The sequence below is a fragment of the Pithys albifrons genome, chromosome 15 (assembly GCF_047495875.1).
Source record: "Pithys albifrons albifrons isolate INPA30051 chromosome 15, PitAlb_v1, whole genome shotgun sequence".
Lineage (NCBI taxonomy): Eukaryota > Metazoa > Chordata > Aves > Passeriformes > Thamnophilidae > Pithys > Pithys albifrons.
Window position 1 is genome coordinate 1187936 of NC_092472.1, and position 18777 is coordinate 1206712.

General features: G+C 52.0%; 1 protein-coding gene across 1 annotated transcript in view; it reads left to right on the forward strand.

The window, feature by feature from the left end:
* The first annotated feature begins 7866 nt into the window (after positions 1–7866).
* FGF18 (fibroblast growth factor 18) overlaps positions 7867–18777 on the forward strand; it is an 80775-nt gene continuing 69864 nt past the window's right edge. Inside the window, exons 1-2 of the mRNA XM_071570181.1 lie at positions 7867–7947; positions 8241–8277. Coding sequence (XP_071426282.1) covers positions 7916–7947; positions 8241–8277 — 69 coding nt within the window. The 5' untranslated portion in view covers positions 7867–7915. The remainder of the gene's footprint in view (positions 7948–8240; positions 8278–18777) is intronic.

Genomic DNA, 18777 nt, shown 5'->3' on the forward strand with positions numbered 1-18777 from the left:
GTTTTCCATGAGTAGTAACTGCAGAGAGAGTTAAAGCTCTATTGTACCTGTCAAGGTATTTGGCATTTCACTGCTGTAGCCACCTTGATCCATGCCTGGTTCATGTAAATCTTCCTGTTACTCCTTACATTGTCTCCAAGCTTGGAATTGTGTTATTTTTCCCAAGAATGTCCCTGACAAGAGACTTCTAGTGACCCATGTCATGCTGTATTGAGGCAGTAAGTGTTACCTCAGCACTGCTGTGAGTTCTCAAAGTCCTTGTTGCCTTAGCTGTTCCCTGTGTGTAAATGTGTGCATGAGGACAATAAGAACAACTAGAGCTTTCAGTTTAGTAATAAGGCCACCTCTGATGTTCAGGACATTCTCACCTGCCCCTTAACTCTTTTTCCTATACTTTCAAGCCTTTCCTTTGAATTTTCTACATGAAAATAGCTGTAGTCAGTTAAAATCTAAGGGCAATAACATGCCATGGGACCCAGGTAGCCCTTGTGATGTCCAGAAACCAGGGGAGGACAGGGACATTGGGGGATCTTGCCTTCTTTTTTGGGGTCACCAAAGTAGGTGTTTCTATTTGTTGCCTTTAGCTTTTTGGTTCTGAATAGTCCCTTCCAATACCCAGTTCTACATCTTACCACAGCTGCCTCTTTCTTAACTTGATCCTTCCCTGCTCCTCAGATTTCTCTGTCTTCTGATCCTTATCAGTTCCTCCTCCAGTCTTCTGTACCCACTGCTGTTGCAGCAGCATGGCCTTTCCCTGGTCTGCAGGAGAAGTTTGAACCCCATTGCAAACATGGTGCTCCTGCATGAATCTGTACCCATTCCTGGTTGCTTGGCAAAGTGGCCCTGACAGCCCATGTGTGGCTGGTGCCCTCATTTTGGTTGTGAGGAAGAATGTGGATGATAAAAGCCGGTTCTCAAAGTGGATAAAGCTCTGCTTGTAGGGAGTGCAAGATGCCTGTGTGTGCCCCAGGAGAATGGGCCTTCCAGAGAGGTCTCTTTACTGACCCAGGGCATTGATTTTTCAGAAGAATGCCTTGTTCTGGTATATTTCTGTGTAAATTCACCCATATTTTCTGAATTCCTGCTCTGAGGGAGGTGTGGCCCTACAGCTCCTCTTCAAAAGGATTAGTAGAAACTTAACATTTTCCAACATTGTTCTCAGAAACTGTCCTGTGTCTATATCAAAGCCCACCTTGAGTTGCTCCAGGGTCACTCATTCCTTTGTCCTGTCACTGAGGGTGGTGACACAGGGCATTGAGAGGTTCCTGCAGCTGTGTGCACCAACCCTGCAGTGGCACGTGCCAGCTGTGAGGACATGCCCTGACATAGCACCTGGGGCAGGAGCCCACAGGGGTGGTGTGGGAAGGGAATGGTCATCCCACAGACAGGGCTTGAGATGGTGACTTGCTGGAGACAGCTTAATTCAGGAGACTTCAGTCAAAGAGGTTTATGTTTAAGAGCTGTTGAGCTGAAAAGCTCCAAGTTAAGGAAATACTAAGTTTTGAAGCTTAACAGCTTGTGAATTTTTTTATTTTTTTTTAGGTATAAATGTAACCATAGAGGGATATAAATCCGAGGAGCCAAGCCCTAGGATTTAATGCAGTGCAAAGGCTGGAAAGTGGAATTTCCCACTGGTTTGTGTAGGGTTGTCTGCAGAGGCTGGCTTGTTCTTTGCTCCCTTCAGAAGTGTTCAAGCAGCTGCCACATGCTTCAGAGGGGAGCTGCAGTGCTCCTGGGTGGTGGAATCAAAGAAAAGCCTGTGAGGAATCCTCCCTGTGCGGGACACAGGGCTGGGGGACACGGACATGTGCTGGCTGAGGGGCCCTGGGCACTGGAGAGAGGCTACCCAGGAGAACCAGGGTGCTGAACTAATTCACTGGTCTCTCCTTAGCTTGAGATTGCCATCAGTGTCAGTGCTTTCATGTGCCTTGTTGCTCTGCTAATAAAGCACTGAGATGTGTTTAATGAGTATGCTGAAGCTTTCAGAGGAATCTGAGGTTTCAGTCCCCAAATCCCATTGATATTCAAGAGGTGTTCCAGTACAGAAAAACCTTGGCAAACTGAAACCCTGCCTGCTGAATAAGAGGCTGTGTTGGGTTTCTCTTTTAAAAAGTAATGATACAGATCAGAATAAGAGTTGTAGCACTGTGGGCTCTCCCTTTGCAAGGGCCTATGAGACACCCATGTGGTCTAGAGCTGAAAGATATGCTGTGGTTCCCTCTGTTCCCAGGAAGTCCAGGAAAGGCTGTTGGCTGCAGAAGCTCTTTGGAGCATCCCTGCTCTCTCTGGAGTTGGGATGCCCTGTCTGCAGCACCAGGCTGGTTGCTGGTGGCTTTTGGGATTTCCTGGCCACCTCACTCCTCTAAGCAACCTGTACTCTGCCCTGTCCCACCTCCCTCCTCTTCAGTCCACAGAAGGCTGCCCCAGTTTGTTGTCCCTCTTATTAGTGCTGCAGAATGAAGCACCCATGCTTGGTACTCTTTTTATTTGTATTCCTTATATTCCATCATTCTCTTATTTCATGTTCATTTATATTAGGCATGTAGGAGTTGCTGGTGGCCAAAAGAAGCCTGCCCTGGTCACAGCAGGCAAACTCCAGCAGAGCTGGGCTGATACATCTGTGTGAGCTCTCACTCACTATTGAGGTACTTCTGATCATTCCTCACAGATAGTCTCTGCTTAATTCTGGATGATGGCTGTGTTGCCTTTTTCCAGCCTCCAGACCGAATAAACTTCACCTCTTTACAGCTGGGCTTCTCAGCAGCTCTTAAATAGCAAATATTTCTTGGTGAAACAAGGGGGTTGTGCCACACCTGTGCCTCAATAGTGCCAGTCTTTAGACCCAACCCACCCAGGTCCTGGCTCACTGCAGGGGATTGGTGTTTGTATTAGCTGGATTGAGATCCCTGGTTCCTGGTGCCATCCCCACTGGCTGGCATGGTATGGTGCAGTTCACATGTTTCAGCTTGGCATCGGATTTGTGGGGCTCACAGAGCACAGCTCAGTGGTCACAAGCTGAAAAGTGTGAGCATAGGGCACCTGGCAGCAAAAGCGCTGCTTTGGGGTCTGTTTCCAGTCTAGTGAAGGAAGGCTGTTAGGCATGTTCTGGTAGTGTTTCAATTCAGCATTTCTACCTTTGCTGTTTTTACACCTTGGTTCAGTCTTTCAGTTACTGTTACATTTCCACGTATTTTCAAAGTCCAGAAAACCAGCCGAGTGCAGACACACCTTGGTCAGGCTCTTCAGCTCAGGGCTTGGTGACATTCAGGTGTACAAGCTGACAATGAATGATTTGGGTTGCTTTTGTTCCTCCACAATTTGAGGAGAAAAACTGCAGTGTGCTAAAGCCTGACTTCACCTGGAGTTACCTGGTAAGTGGGCCTCCCCTTGGCCTCTTGGCACACAGAGAAATCTGTGAGTTCAGGGGCTGAGCACCAGCAGCTTTTCAGCCTCTCAGCTGCAGTTTGATGGGTCACAGGTCCTTCACTAGGGACCAACCATGGCTGCACCACTTCAGAGTTTCCGAACACCAAAGGACTCTGTCTCAGGAAATGCATTTGCATCTACAAAATGCAGGTTTGTTTGTTTTGTACCACCTTCTCTCTTTCCCCATATACAAGTATCCATATGCGAGTGGCTGTGCTGCCACCTAGCACACTGATGACTTGCAAAAGGTTTGCAGAATTTTCATGTGAATTTTGTTTATATGAGAGTCCAGAGGAAGCCATGGAAGCCCCTCTGCTCTGGAGACAGGCTGGGAGACCTGCGGGTGTTCACATAGAGAGGACTCTTGAGAGCCTTTTCCAGTGCCTAAAGGGACTCCAAGAGAGCTGGAGAGGGTTTTGGGAAAAAGGATAGAGTGACAAGACAAGGGGGAATGACTTCAAACTGACAGAGGGCAGGGTTAGATGGGATACTGGGAAGAAATCCTTCCCTGTGAGGGTGGGCAGGCCCTGGCACAGGGTGCCTAGAGAAGCTGTGGCTGCCCCATCTCTGGAAGTGTCCAAGTGTCCCTGCCCATGGCAGGGTGTAGGAAGTAAATCATCTTGAAGGTCCCTTCCATTCCAAACCATTTTGTGTTTATATAAATATATATATATATAGCTCTGTGCTTGAACTTCAGTGCCTTGAGTCAGGGCTTTAGCCTGGGACTTTGTGATGGCTGAATCCAAGTTCTGACTGTTCTTCACCATGTTCCTTCTGCAAGACTGGCTGAATGTGATGGTGCTGAGGCTGAAGTCCTGTCCTGGACATCAGTTCAGGGTTGGTTTGAGGTGACTCTTCTGTCAAATGGTGGGAACTGCAAAGCATCCTCTCCTTGTCTCTCCAGGCTGTGTGGCTGAAGTGTTTCTTACCTTGGGAAGAAGTTGCCTCTTTGTGTGTAAACTGTATCAAGACAGAACCTGCATCCCAGCCAGTCTAAAAGTTGCCTTTCCCTTTACCAGGGTTTTCAAATCCAGAAATGCCCTTCCATCTGATTTTCACAAAGAGCTTATTGACCAGCCTGAGGCTGGGGATGGAGATGACAGGAACAAACAGCACACAGGTTTGCTCACCAGCAGCAGGACTGGGATGCAGAGCTGAACTTGGTCATTCTAAAACATCAGCCCAGGTTTTTTCATTTTCATTCAAATCTTGGTGTGCCACATGCAATGGAGCCAGATCCTGTGCTGGCCTTTCCTGCTGGCTTCTCATTCACATTCCAAAGGGGTGTCCAGGGGTTGGGAAGGTTTCCCACTCAAGCATGATCCTTGGCCCCATTGAATGGGCTTCATGCTCTGTGAAATGCCCACTCCTCGTGTGATACAGACCACTGGAGCAGGGCAAGGGAAGCTCATTTCACTGGGGGCACCTTCACTGCCCTGCAAGTGAAAGGTCATGCTGCTCAGACTTTTGATTTGAGCTGCTGAAGAGTGGTCACTAATCCAATCAGCCAGCCAGGCACTGTAGGATACAGCCTTCATTCAGGCATTTGCATGGGTGAGTGGAAGACAGTAACTCTGGGAGCTCCCAGGGATGCCCTGTGCTGCACAGACCTGCCTGACCTGTGTCTTGTTTAATAAAGTGTTGAAGACCAAGCTCCCAGGAAGATGCTGCACCAGCCTTCACACCTTGAGTGCACTGTATGAAAAATAAACATCTTTGGAGGTTTCACAGTGGTCATTGGCTGCTCTGGATGGGCTTGTGCTGGGAATTGGACCACATAGCAGCCTTCAGCAGTGGAGCAACAGGTCTGGATGTGGAGCTTTTAATGTATATATATGTATTCAGAACAACATGCAGCTAAATATTAAATTTTTTCAGAGCTACACATAAGCAGCCTCATCTCTATTCTGTGCCCACCTCTGTTCTTCAAGGCTGGTAGCCTGAGATTCACCCCAAATTGGTATTATTCTCTGGGTAACTTGGGATATTAAAAATTAAAGGTTGCCAGACTAATGAAGCACAAAACATGGATCTAGTTTAAATAAAGAACACGTGTTGAAAGGAGAAAAACACCCGTGTTCTTACCTTAAAACAATCCCTGGTGTTGCCCTGGCAGCTTGTGCTGTTAAAGGTGTCCAGGTGCCTTCTGCCCTGTGTGGATCCAAGTTCCTTGGCTGCAGTTGGGTTGTGGTGGGAGGCAGCTGTACTGCCAGCACTTGTCCTGTCAGCATGGGCTGGGCCAGCATCACCCCTGATAAGTTTTTCCACACATATGTCACAGCTCTGGTCTAGATGCTCTAATTTTCTCTGCTGTTGGAGCAATTAAAATTATAAATGTTACTGGCAGCTTTAAATTCCTTTTCTAGCTGTTCTGCTTCCATCCAGGTGCAGCAGCTATGGGCCAGCTCATGTGTTGGGCAGAGCCACTAGTTTCTGTCTAAGGAGCCCTTTCTTGAAGGCAGGTGATGGGGCTGCCACTGTGGAAAGCCTGAGGAGCAATCAAAGCTTGTGCTCACAGGTGGCTGTGAGTGTCACAGAGGAGTTACTGCCTCAGACTTTGCAGAACTTTGCAGTGTGTGTTGTGCAGGGGCTCGTTGGGCCAGTGGCCCTCCCTGCTCCAGTCCAGGTGCTGGACCCGGTGAGGTGATGGGCTGATGCACATGGAAACACACTGGGCTTGACCCCATGCCATGGGTGCCTTTCCTGGGGATGGCTGAGCAGCACCTAATAGCGTAAGATGGTATTGGATGAGCTTCTCCCACCCAAACTGCTTCCAGGAAATGGGGATGATTAGGAATATATGGAATATTTTCACATCTAAGCTATATACTATAATCTTGGGAGTCCCCAGATTCTGTTTGTAACATTCCAGTGCGGGCATCTCAGTGAGCTCAAATTGGAGGGTTCAGGATGGTGTCTCTGAGGGTCTTGGGCACCTGTGAAGACAGATTTTGGGTGCTGTGGGACTGCTGTGACAGGGATGTGTGGAGCCACTGATGTTGGCGACATCAGCAATTGACACTGGTTGGGATTTTTTTTTTTTGACTTGCAGATTCAGAAGAGGGACGTCTGTTAGATACATCCTAGACAAATGTTAGTGCTTGAGGTTTTATAAGGACTTACTTTAATCACTGTTTTAAAATTTAACATTTTCTCTGCCTCTTGGGCCTGAAATTGTGGGCTGAAAAACCCTGTGGCTTGGTGCCTGGAGGATCCCCAGTGATGAACTCCAAGGATTAAAGATGCTGCTGGACTTTGGCTGAGGGTGCCGGCGTAGCAAGTGCCTCAGTCCATGCAGCAGTGGGAGCAGCTGGGCCCGACGCGCTGCACCGATGTGCTGCTATTCGAGTGGAGAGTTTGGAAAGCTCAGAGTTCTGAGCTATGGTTATGTTCTCACTTAATAAGGTGTTAACTGACATTGGGAGCTCTGTGGAGAGTTCGGCCATGCGTGGAGGTTAAGCAGTTCCTGGCATCTTGTCTGCTATAAACGAGCTTTCAGACACGGGGAAAGAGTTACCGCACGCTCTCGGCGTGTGAATTTTTTTCTTCACATAAACCCCCCCCCCCCCCAACCATCAGCAAACGCCGTCGGGGCCGGGCGGTGCGGGGCGGCGGAACGGCCGCTGGAGGGCAGGCGAGCCGTGCGGAGCGGGCCGGGCGCGGCGCTGACCCCGCGCTCCGCGTCCCACCGCGGGAGCGGTGCCGGCCCATGGCCCGGGCGGCTGTCCCGGCCCGCGGGGGCCGTGCTGGGGCTCCGCTGCCGCCCGCCCGTGGCTGCCCGTGCCGCTCCGAGGTAAGGGCGCACCGGCCCCGCGGCCCCGGGTGCCGGCGGAGCGGAGAGGGGCTGTGCGGTGCGGTGGCGGGGGGGGGGGGCTCCGAACCCCTCCCGCTCCGGGCTGCAGCGGCGCCGCCCGCCCCATCGAGCCGGGGAGGGCGCGGCGGAGCCGGAGCCCCCTCCCTTTCTAATTTCTTGAAAAAAGGCTCTCCGTGCCGGCGCTGCCCTCCGGCCTGGCGGTGCCCGCTCCGCGCAGGCGGTGCCAGCGCCCGGGGGCCGCCCGGCGGTTCCGCCCCCGCGCCCCGCGATGCCGCCCGCCCGCAGCGCGGAGCGGGGCGCGGGGCGCAGCCCGGAGCGGGGCGCGGCGGCGGCGAGAAAGGCTCCATCCACCCGGCGGGGCCGGGGGGGCGTGGGGGGGCACTTGCTGATGATCGGAAGTTACTGACAATAAGCACCTTCATCCCCCCAAAGGCGGAGAGAGAGAGAGGGAGAGGAGGAGGAGGAGGAGGAGAGACAGGGGGAGAGGAGAGCTGATGCCTGACGAGTCACTCGGCGGAGGCAGAGCGGGCGGTACCACAACTTCCCGGCGGCGCGGAGCGGCGCGGAGCAGCGCGGCGCGGATCGCAGCTCGCCGGCCGGATCGCTCCCATGTCAGCGCGGGGGACTGCGCTCCGCTAGCGACCAGCCGCCGGCCAGCCCCCTCCTCGCCCAGCGATGTATTCACTGCTCTCAGCCTGCACTTGCCTGTAAGGATTATGGCATATTTATAAATATTTTTATTATTATTTTTAAATTTTTAAAAATATTTTTAATTAAGAAAAACCAACTTTCATTCTGAAGGCTCCGGTTGCGTTTTCTTTGCAACCAGGTGGTAACTGGGACCTGAGCCTTTCTATAAGCAGAGCATCGCTCTGCACCCTTTAAAAAATTGCAAACAAAAACAAAGCAAAAAAAACCAACAAAACAAAAAAACTCCCCAACTTTAACCATTTTACCGCATCATTTGATCTTTTGTTGCTTTTTTTTTTCTCCTCTCCAGATGTTTACATTTCCTGCTGCTGTGCTTTCAGGTACAGGTACGTGTCCTTTCTGTCCTCTCTCGCTTTTGGTTATAAAATAGAAACAAAGGCGGCGTGCTGACCTCGAGTGCCAGGCAGGTTTGGCTGGGGCTTTCACTTGTTTCCCTCTAGTTTTTACAGCCGTTTTAAACCCAGCCCCGCACCAGATGCTGGAGCGTCACTCGCCGCGAGCTGGGGCTGCCCCCGCACTCCGTTCGCGTTCCGTGCCCGGCTGTGCTGAGCGCGGTGCTGGCCGGGGAGCAGCCGGTGCGCCGGTAGCCTGCCCTAGCGGGATCCTCTGGAGTGCATTAGCCTGGCTAATGATGTGAGAGGGAGTGCTGGACTCTCCTTGCACAATGTTGATTGATGCACTTGCCTTGGAAGAGCAGGCGCTCTCCTGCTCGCCCTCCTTTTTTTTTTTCCCTTTTTTTCCCCCTTTTTTTGTTTCTCCTCTTTGGGAACTTGCTCCCAAAAACTGATACTTTGAAAAACATGAGTTTGCCTAGCCAGGAGAAGGAGGCTGTGTGCTCCCTCCCCATTATTCAGTAGAACGCCGTCCAAGTCAGCTCCAGCCTTTGATCCTGCCTCGGCAGGAATGAAGCCGTTGGAGGAACACCCTGAGCGGCAAAGCTTTGCAGCCCAGGCACCCCTGGGATGGGGATGGCAGCTGCCCCCCGACAGCCCCATGGCCACACACTTCACTGCCACGGGATTTCAGCTGTGCATCCTGGAGCAGACCCACCTGCGGGGCGGGGCAGAGCAGGTGCCACTGCTCCAGTGGCTCCAGCCCACCTTTCCCCCGGGACTGGGGGCCGCTTGAGCAACCCCTTGGCCCCGTGTGATGTGTTGCTGGGATTGCACCTGCTCGCCCTCTCCAGCTCCGCAACAGCAGCAAGGGATGGTCCTGGATCAGCACAGCCACAGCCTTGGAGAGGGCTCTATCTCTCTGGCTAAGCTAAAACCCAGACCAGCCCCATCCCCTGGTCCCCCACCCATCACAAAAATCCCCCGTCACATTTTTTTTTTCCTCATCCCCGCCAAGAACTGCAGCTCGAACCTAACACCAGCAGAGCCTCCCCCGGCGGAGCAGCGTCCTCAGCAGGAGAGGATCCACAGCTGTAAATTACCCTGCGGTTGGAAGGTGTTTGCTCTGTTTCTCTGGTGCGTTTTTTTTCAAGCCCAAGGAATAACAGGCTGCGCAGGGCTCACAGCGCCGGCACCGTTTGCAATGGGGAGACATTTTTTTGTGATTGTGCGGTAACTGAAGTTAATCAGCCCTTCAGCCCCCTCCCTTTCCCCCTCCCTTCGGTGCTTTTAGTGAATCAGAAAAAGTTTGGCTGGATGCCTGGAAAGCACTTGCTAAAATCTGATCTCTTACTTCAGCAGCCTTAAAACAAAGTTATTGGCATTTGTACAGTTGGAGCTTGCAGGCTTCCAAAGCAATAAAATAATAAGAAAAAAAAGGGGGGAAAAAAGAAAGCTGTGCACTCTGGTGCTATTAGAACCATACTTGCTCCATTCCGTGCTGATTTTGCAGCATTCTGTGGGATGTGAGGTGGGGATTGCTCCGCTGGGCACTCCAGAGGTGTCCTGGCTGTGGCTGGAGTGGCGGCGGAGCTCGCTGGGTGTCACACCGAGAGCGCAGCTCCTTCGGCGATCAGCGCTGGGAGCCAAAACATTAGATTAGTCATACTCGAGGGCCTTCAAGTGAGTGTTTACAGTATTAATGGTAGATGAAAAGATGTGAATGCTGTAAGTTTTTATTGCCCATTTTGTTACACTTTCTTTCTGGATTTATTCATGGGATTACATGTTTTGAGCCTGAATGGGAGGGAGGGATTATAGGATTTCTTTTATAATGATCAGTTTGGTTAGGAGTTAGCCTTTGGTGAACTGGAGTAAATTAATGCATCACTTAGGTTTAATATTTATTTAGTCTAAAGGAAATTGTTTAGTTTTGCTTAAAGGGCTCTGTGTTGTATTGGGGAGATTTAAGAGCTTCTGAAGTGGATTATATTCTAAGGCCACCTTTCGCCCTCCTGTTCAAGCCGTGATCTGTGGGTTGTCCCGTGTGTTAGTCTTAGAATTACACTCCTCTGCTGCTGGCTTGTTACCCTGTGGCTCTGTGTGCAGAGGTAGAAATCCCTCCAGCGTGTGTGGGGCTGGAGGTGTTCTGGGGCAAAACACCACGGCTTGGGTGTTCCGTGTGTTCTGTCAGATCCTCGTGTACGAACCTGCATTGAGTTGATTGTGAGCTGCTGCAGTCAGGTGGTTGGTGGCTCACTGTTGGATAAAAACTTTCTAGTAGACCCCAAGCCCACCTTTGCAGCTGCCAGTGGGTGATCCAGTCAGGTGTAGCATCACCTGTGGGCAGGTTGTGGCAGCATTGGAGGGGCTGTTCCCCGGCCTGGGTCACAGGGAGGTTGGAGGGTCTGGAGTTTCCAGGAGCAGGATTTAAACTCCTGGGTGGGTTGGACTCCTCCAGGGCTTTGCTGGTGTGTGACATTTCCACCAAGGACTATGGGGATGAGCATGTGTTGGGTCAGAGGGGAGCACTGCTGGAGTGTAGGTGCAGCACAGCCCTGGCAGCAGCCCTAGAGCTCACAGGGCTGCCTGGAGGACACCTAGTTTGCTGATCCCTTCCTCTGCGGCAGCAATGGCCACATCGTTTTCCTCTCTTGCATCTTGGGAAGTTCCTCTGCTGCTTGGAGTTGCTGCAGTTCCAAAGCAGAGATACTGGATACTCTTGGGGACCCTGGAGACATTAATTTATTTATGCAGGTTGTTCTTAGGGATGCCCTTTCGCTGATGGTTACTGATCTCTCCCTCTTATAACGTGTCTTTAACATCCTTCAGTTTATTCTCCTGCTACCTTTTCATGCTGTCAGGAGAAATTTCTCTTCCATGTGCTTTTTCCATCTGTATGTCCCTCGGTGGTTTTATGTTTGGCTTTGGAGTCAGTCTCTGCTCTTCAAGCAGGTGAGAAATGCCAGGAGCACCTTGCAGAGTTTGAGGGGATGGCCTATGCTGTGCCTACTCTGGCAGCACCAGTGACCTTTAGCACATCAAACTTGGGGACATGGGACTCAGAGGGCCCCCTTTGCCAGGCCAGGTGGGGACTGGAGTCAGCTTTGGTGTAGGCTGAGCAGTAGGATGTGAGGCTTTCAGTGCCTTCATGGCTTGCAAGAGCTTCCAGCTCCTCTGTTCCTGAGCCTCCTCCAGTGCATTTCCAGCCAGAGTAGGGGGTGATGCCGGTGTGGGCTGTCCCGGCTGTGCTGCAGAGCACAGGGTGGTCCTGCCTCAGTCTGTTCCCTGCCCTGATAAACCTCACTGTGTTCTTCTACATGGAGTGCATCTGTCTTAGATTATGAAGAGGTCCCTGATAGGGCCAAATCCTTTGCTTTTATGGCTCTTGTAGGTTAAGATCCAGCTTTGGAATCTGATCCAGAAGCAAACAGGAGGTCAGAGGAACGCACAAGGCAGCACTGGGCTATTTTCACATCTGCTGGTGTTGTGTAAGAGGAAGACTGCGGTGCACCATGCCAATAGCAACTTGTGTTTCTCCTAAGCTCCTGTGCAGCGACAGACAGTTATTGTTTGGGGCTTTATAAAGTGAGACACAGAGAAGTGTTGCTTCCACACGTTCAGTGAGCCAGATCCTGTGGTCTGGCGGCGCCGTGTGCAGCACATGGTGGAGGCGTGAGCCTGCTGAGCAGCTCCCTCCCCTCTCTCCTCTGCTGTTCCACAGCCATCCTTCCAAGGACAGGGAGCATGAGTGACAAGTGCCACCAAATGGCGCTGGGGACACTGTTGTGGAGAAGCAGGAGATGGTCCTGGTCGCAGCCCCTGACTCGCCTTGCCTGGCTGCCACTTCTGCAGTTGTGCAGTAGTGCTAGAGCCACAGCTCCTGCCTGCCCTGTCCCTCCTGGTGATAGTGCTTGTGACAGCACTGGGGGCAGGGTGCTGGACTGCACATCGCCAACAAGGTTATTCTCATGTCTATGGATGGACACCCACCTGCCTTCGCTGGCCTCAGGTGGCACCATGTCTGTCTTGTCATGGCAGCCAAGACTGTGTGTGCTGCCAGGGGTGGAGTTTGGGCATCACTGCATTGCTCCCAAAGCTTACACTGTGGGACAGGGCAGGTGGTACCCCAGTGCTGCTCTGATCCTCAAAGTCCCCGGTGTGCTGAGACTCAGCAGGGCCCAGAGTCCTGTGACTCCCAGGCTGGATGATCTTGTGCCTGCCATCTCTGCCAGCCTGGAACTGGGACCACCAAGTCTCAGCATGGGATCCCTGTGGCAGCACCTGCCTTCTGCTCCACGAGTCATGCTGAGAAGGACAGGATATGTCAAAGGTGGTCTGGGAAAGGCTGGACAGCTCTCTGTTGGTTTTTCTGATTGCACCTGACAATTACTAGGCAGTGAGAGGACATGGGAAACTGCATGAGCAAAGCCTGATTTAATTAGCAGAGTTGCTCAGTGATGTTGAAGTGCATGACCCCATCATGGGCCGGAGCTGATGAGATGGTCCACAGCTCTGGCTCCATGCTGCTGCTGGACTCAAGGCTGCAGGTGTGGCTCTGCTGGCTCACAACCTGCAGAGGCAAGGTCTGCTTGCATACTAAATTGTTGCAGTTTCAAACCCTCTTTCTCTCTAGGAAACAACTTTGCTGCTTGCCACAAGGGATTTTTATTCCCTGCTGCTGACTCATTGCACCATTCTGTGAAGTGTTGTGTCCTGAAGCTGCCCCTCATGTTCTGATTCTGCCTCCTGATCTTTGGAGAGCTCAGGCTAGTCGAGGAAGAGGAGGCATGGTGGAGCAGTTGCCTGGGCTGGAAGCCCTGCTGAGTGTCAGTGAGGTGGTACGTGTGCTGATGGACACTGGGGTTCCCCTGTGGGAGAAGTGAGACTGCAATTAGCATGAAGTGAGTGCAGATGTGGGTGTTGCTCCTACACAGGTGGGAGTTTGCAGCCTGTGCCTCACTGGTGGCTGTTGGGTGCCTGCCCTGGGCATGCCCTGCCTCTGCTTCTCACAGTCCTCAGCCCCTCAGTGTACTGGGACAGGTCCTGTGCTGGAAAGGCCCCTCAAACACATGTTCAGTGGTAAGATGTCCAAGGACTAGGCTGTTTCCAGATTCCCACCCCAGCGAGGCTGACACCAACATGAGCTTCTTAAGCATTTAGGGGCTTTGGGTGTGCTGTGGCAATGGGCTCAGCATCACTTGTGGGTGTGCTGTGGCAATGGGCAGCAGAGCAGAGCTGCTGCTTGGAGGCTTTGATGTGCACCCTGTGCATGTGCAGTTTGCTTTTTCCAAAGCTCCAGAGATGTGTGAGTTGCTTCAGAGAAACAGAGAAGGACATGGCTGTTGTTGAGCAGAGTGCACAGAAGGTACCTGTGAGGTTCAGATTTCCCCTGTTCCAGATAGCTGGATGGTGGTTGTATTTAATTTCTGGTTTGCTTTCCTCGTTGCACCTGGCAGGTACAAGGCTGGACAGAGACAAGTGGTGTGGGGTTCAGAGCGGTGCAGGGTTTGGCAGGAGGGATGCCAGCTCAAACTCAAAACTGGTTTTTGCTTGTAGAGCAGCTTGGCTCTACAGCTTATGGCCATATCTTGGCCATAGCAATCCTGGAGCAGGAGTAAAATGAGTGAAATGGGCAAAGGCCACATGGCAAAGGAAGTGTTGCTCCAAAGCCCTGTGGGTGCTTTTGGGATGTGGTGATGCTGCTGGTGGTGGGTGCTGTGTTGGGAGTGAGTGCTGAGGACACCAGGGGGCTCAGGTGGGATGGGCAGCATGGAGGGGCTTGGGCAGCCACTCAGAGTATCTGATTTTGCTGTAAGCTGACAGTGCTGAGCTGGTTAGTTGGTCAAGTGCATGTCTCGCTCTGCTGCGGGAGGGTGAGCTCAAGAGAGAGACTCCCTTGGGACTGAAGTTCATTTTTTTGGATCTATAAAGCTACTCCTGGATCCTTGGGAGTATTTTTATGTATCTCTTTCATTCCTTAGAAGCTGGGGAAACCCACTGTGATCTCTCCTCTCCTCCTTGGCTGAGCTGCTCTTCACTCTTTTTTTCCCAGGTATGGATACTTTAGAGATCAGCTGCGGTAAGCTCAGGTGAAAAATGAGTTCAGGGAACAGAATGACTTAGAAAGGGAAAAGAGGAGTGGCTGCTGCTGATGCCTGGGTAGGGGTTGGTGAGGAATGATACCTTCTGCCAGGGCCTCTGCCTGGGGTCTCTGCAAGCTGCTCTGGCCCTGGGAAGGCTGGGGTAGGTTGTGCTGGGGGAGCTGGAAGCCCTGGGCCCAGGGGGGCACCAAAATGCCCTCCCGCCTGGGAGATGCACCTTCCTGTGCTCTGCTTCTGCGACCAGGGGGCTTCCACCTGGGTATCTGTGGCCCCAACAGGTTAGTTCATATTTTTTTCTTTTGCTGGGTTTTTGTGTTTTGATCACCCACTGTGCCATAACATCAGGTACAGGCAGAAATTATGCAGAGCTGGGCGTTGTGCTGCCTACCTGGTATGTCACCTCTGTGTCCTGGTACCTCTCCAGATGTCCATGGAAGATTAGCCATCCAGCAAAGCAGCTGGAGGGAAAGTATGAAAAAAAAAATAGAAAAGACTGTCTGGCTCTGCCAAAGTACTTTCCTGTTGCCATTCAGCAGCTTTGCCATAGCATGAAGAGAAAGAAAGGGAAACACAGAGGAAGGAGAAGGCTTAGCCTGTCATGGTCTGTGTGTTTCCCTTTGTGTGAGCTCCTCATCGCTCTGGGGGCTGCAGTGGGTGGGAGCTGACGTGCCAATCTTCCCCCTCGGCCAAGGGCAGGCTGTGCTGCTGCTGCTTCCATGTGGGACTGGATTCCCTGGGCAGCGCTTCCAACAGCTCCCTGCCTGCTCTCCCTACACAAACAGCTGGAGTTCAGGCTGAACCACATGCCAGTGTTGTCCACATAGTGACAGCACATCCTCTCCCTTTGTTGGACTCTACTCATACGCTGCTCACTGCCTGCATTTGCTTTTTTGTGAAGTTACCAGCTTGATTCTGCTGCAGGCTGTGGAAAAGGGGTGGTGCTGCTGGGAAACTGGAATGCCTTTAATCTCTGGACCTGAGAGTGCAGTAACAGAGTCTGATGCATCCTCCTCCACGGCCTTGGTGCTGCTCTGCCTGCCTGGCTGTGATGGGGTGGGTGCTGTCGATTTGCTGCTGGTACTGGCTGTGGTGAATGTTGCCTTGGAGGCAGTGGGAGGAAAGGGGGGGATCTGAGGCTGTGGTGTTGGGATAAAAGGCCTGAGGTTGTACCATGGCAGGTTTAGTTGAGCTATTAGGAAAAATTTCTTCAATGAAAGGGTCATCAAGCACTGAAACAGGCTGCCCATCCCTGGAAGTGTTCAGAACATGTGTGGATGTGGCCCCTGGGGACAGGGTTTAGCAGTGGGCCTGGAAGTGCTGGGTTAACAGTTGGACTTAGTGGTCTCAGAGGGTTTTTGCAACCTGAACGATTCTGTGATAAGAAGCACACAGTGGGGATGGTACAGCACATCCTGCTCACTGTGGTATGGCTGGTGGTGACGGGAGATGAGGTGGAGTCCGGCCCGTGGGCTCACCTGCACAGAGGTGGAAGGTGGGACAGGCTGGGGCAGCTGGGACTTCCCCCAGGCAGAGCCAGAGCCCCCAGCAGTGCCCAGACTGAGGGGCTGGATCCTGGAACAGTGAGGGGATGGCCCTGAGGAAAAGCAGGGTGGTGAGTGGCCAAGTGCACCCTGTGATTCCTCTGCTCATCTTCTATAGTTCAAATCATGTTGAGACCTTCGGCCTCAGTGAAGGTCCCAGGGAAGTGCATATTGCATGGATGCAAATACCCAGATGCAGCAATTAATGCGCTGCTCTTCCTACAAGATATTCCCAGCACTCCTTAGTCCTCCCAGTTCCTTTTTCTCCTGCTGTATATTTCAAATGCCTTTCTTTCCTGCTAAAATACTATCTTTGGCATCGTTTTGAAGGACAGCTTGTTAAAAAGCTGTTGTGTCTTTTGGAATGCCCTGAGCTACTCTTGCACAGAAATCCAAAATTAACAGAAAAATGCAGGGAGCAGTGGTGAGCCTGGTAAATAACTGGGCTGTAGTGTGTGTGCTGGGTGTCTGTGGGCATGGCTGGTGGGACAGGAATGTAAATTAGACAATTGGATGAAGGACATTACTAATAGAAGGGCATTTTGCTTCTTATCTGATGCTTTTCTTGAGGGGAAGGGTGGTCTGCAAGGACTGGAGTACTGTGTCACAGGGTCTGAGGTCACTTCCTTCCTGTTAAAGCCTGGGTGATCTGCTCATGGTGCTGCTCTGTGGCTTCTCTCCTTGGAGTGTTGGATAAAATCCTGATCAGATAATCACATTTCCTTTTCCAAGTTGAATTCAAATCATAGGTGGAATTTCATTGGGTTGTAGGAATGTGCAAATGAACAGCAATTGGAGTGTGTGCTCCGCTTCCAGCCTTGTTCTCCAACTCTGACATGGAAGCTGGTTTTGACCCCCTTAAACTCCCAGGCCATATGAGCAGCATCAGTGCCTCAGTGTGAGGCTGTACTGTAGGACTGTGTAGAGCAGTGCAGTATTGATTAGCTGTACAATAAATTATGATCTATGTAGTGCAGGTTTCTGACCCCGTGGTCACGACCTTGCAGTGATTGGGGAGACTTTGGACCAGCTGAGATCAGAATAGCAAAGAGCGCCCCAGCAGTCACTGGGGAACCAGCAGCAATGGTTGCTGAGGCCTCTTGCAGGATGCCACACACCCATGGCAGCTCTATCCTGGGAGCAGGCAGTTCTTCTACAAACCTCACCTGGAGCTGGATGTGGAACTCCATGCTAGGTGTTCTGCTGTGTGACCAGCCTGGCCACAGAACCACGGGGATGGGAAGCACTGCGGGGCCAAAGGGAGTGTGTGTATTTCATCATCAGGGCCTTCAATGACCTGCAGAGCTGGTACATCGCAGGCTGGGAGGGAGGAATGAGAGCAGCTCTGCCTGGCTGCACCGGCCAGCCCTGGGCAGCATTGGAGGGTCACAGAATCATAGAATGGTTTGGGTTGGAGGGAAACTTCAAGACCATCTCATCCCACCCCGTGCCATGGGCAGGGACACCTTTCACCAGCCCAGGTTGCTCCAAGCCCTGTCCAGCCTGGCCTTGGATACTTCCAGGGATGAGGCAGCCTCAGCTTCTTAGGCCCCGTGCTCTTCAACATCATCTCCATAAATGACTTGGATGCAGGACTTGAAGGGATGCTGAATAAGTTTATAGACAATGCAAAATTGAGAGGAGCTGTTGATTCCCTTAAAGGCAGAGAAGCCCTGCAGAGAGACTGGACAAATGCGAGGGCTGGGAATCACCAACCAAAGGAATTTCAACAAGAACAAGTGCCAGATTCTGCCCCTGGGATGGGGCAACCCTGGATGGATGGACAGACTGGGAATTAGAGGCTGGAAAGCAGTGCCAGGAAAGGGCCCTGGGGGTGCTGGTCAGTGGCCAGTTGGCCACATATGAGCCAGCACTGCCTTGGGGCCAGGAGGGACATCCTTGTCCTGGGGGGCATCAGGCCCAGCATGGTTGGGAGAGGGAGGGGATTGTCCCACTCTGCTCTGCACTGGGGCAGCCTCACCTGCAATGTGGGGACTCTTTGGGGGGACAGTGTAAGGAAGATATGAAATTGTTGGAGAGTGTCCAAAGGAGGGAAATGAGGATGCTGAAGGGCCTGGAGGGGCCACATGAGAAGCAGCTGAGGGCACTTGGCTTGTTCACTTGCAGAAGAGGAGACTGAGGTCAGACCTCACCAGGGTCTGCAGCTCCTCCCAAGGGGCAGCTCCAACCTCTGCTCTGTGTGAGCAGGGACAAGACCCAGGGAATGGCTGGAGCTGTGTCAGGGGAGGGTCTCAGGAACAGGCTCTTCCCCCAGAGGGTGGTGGGCACAGCCCCAAGGCTGCCAGAGCTGCAGGAACATTTGGACAACCCTCTCAGGGACAGAGTAGGATTGTTGAGATGTCTGGGCAGGGGCAGGGGTTAGATTTGGATGGTCATTATGGGTCCCCTCCAACTCAGAATATTCTGTCATTGTGTGATTCTCTGGGCAATTTGTGCCAGTGCCTCAGCACCCTCTGAATAAAGAATTTCTTCCTAACATTTAATCTAAATCTCTCCTCTTTTAGTTTAAACCCATTCCCCCTTGCCTGTAATAAATGGGAGCAGTCTGCCAGCGAGGCAGAGGGCTTTGTGCTGTTTATGTTGAAAGAGGAGGTAATAGGAATTTAATTGCTGTTTAAATGTAGCAAACAAGAAAATGGAATTTATTTGCTCAGCCTTAATTTCTTTCTGGGAGCCTGATTTCCCCAGCGTGCACCATCACCGTGCGTGCCAAGAATCTGAGCACCACCAGGCTGAGTTGTGGGGTTTCACTTCGAAATGAAATGTGTGCTAACCCTGACCTGGGCCAGGAAGGCTGAGCTGGCAGAGCTGCTCTGTGCTGGCTGGTG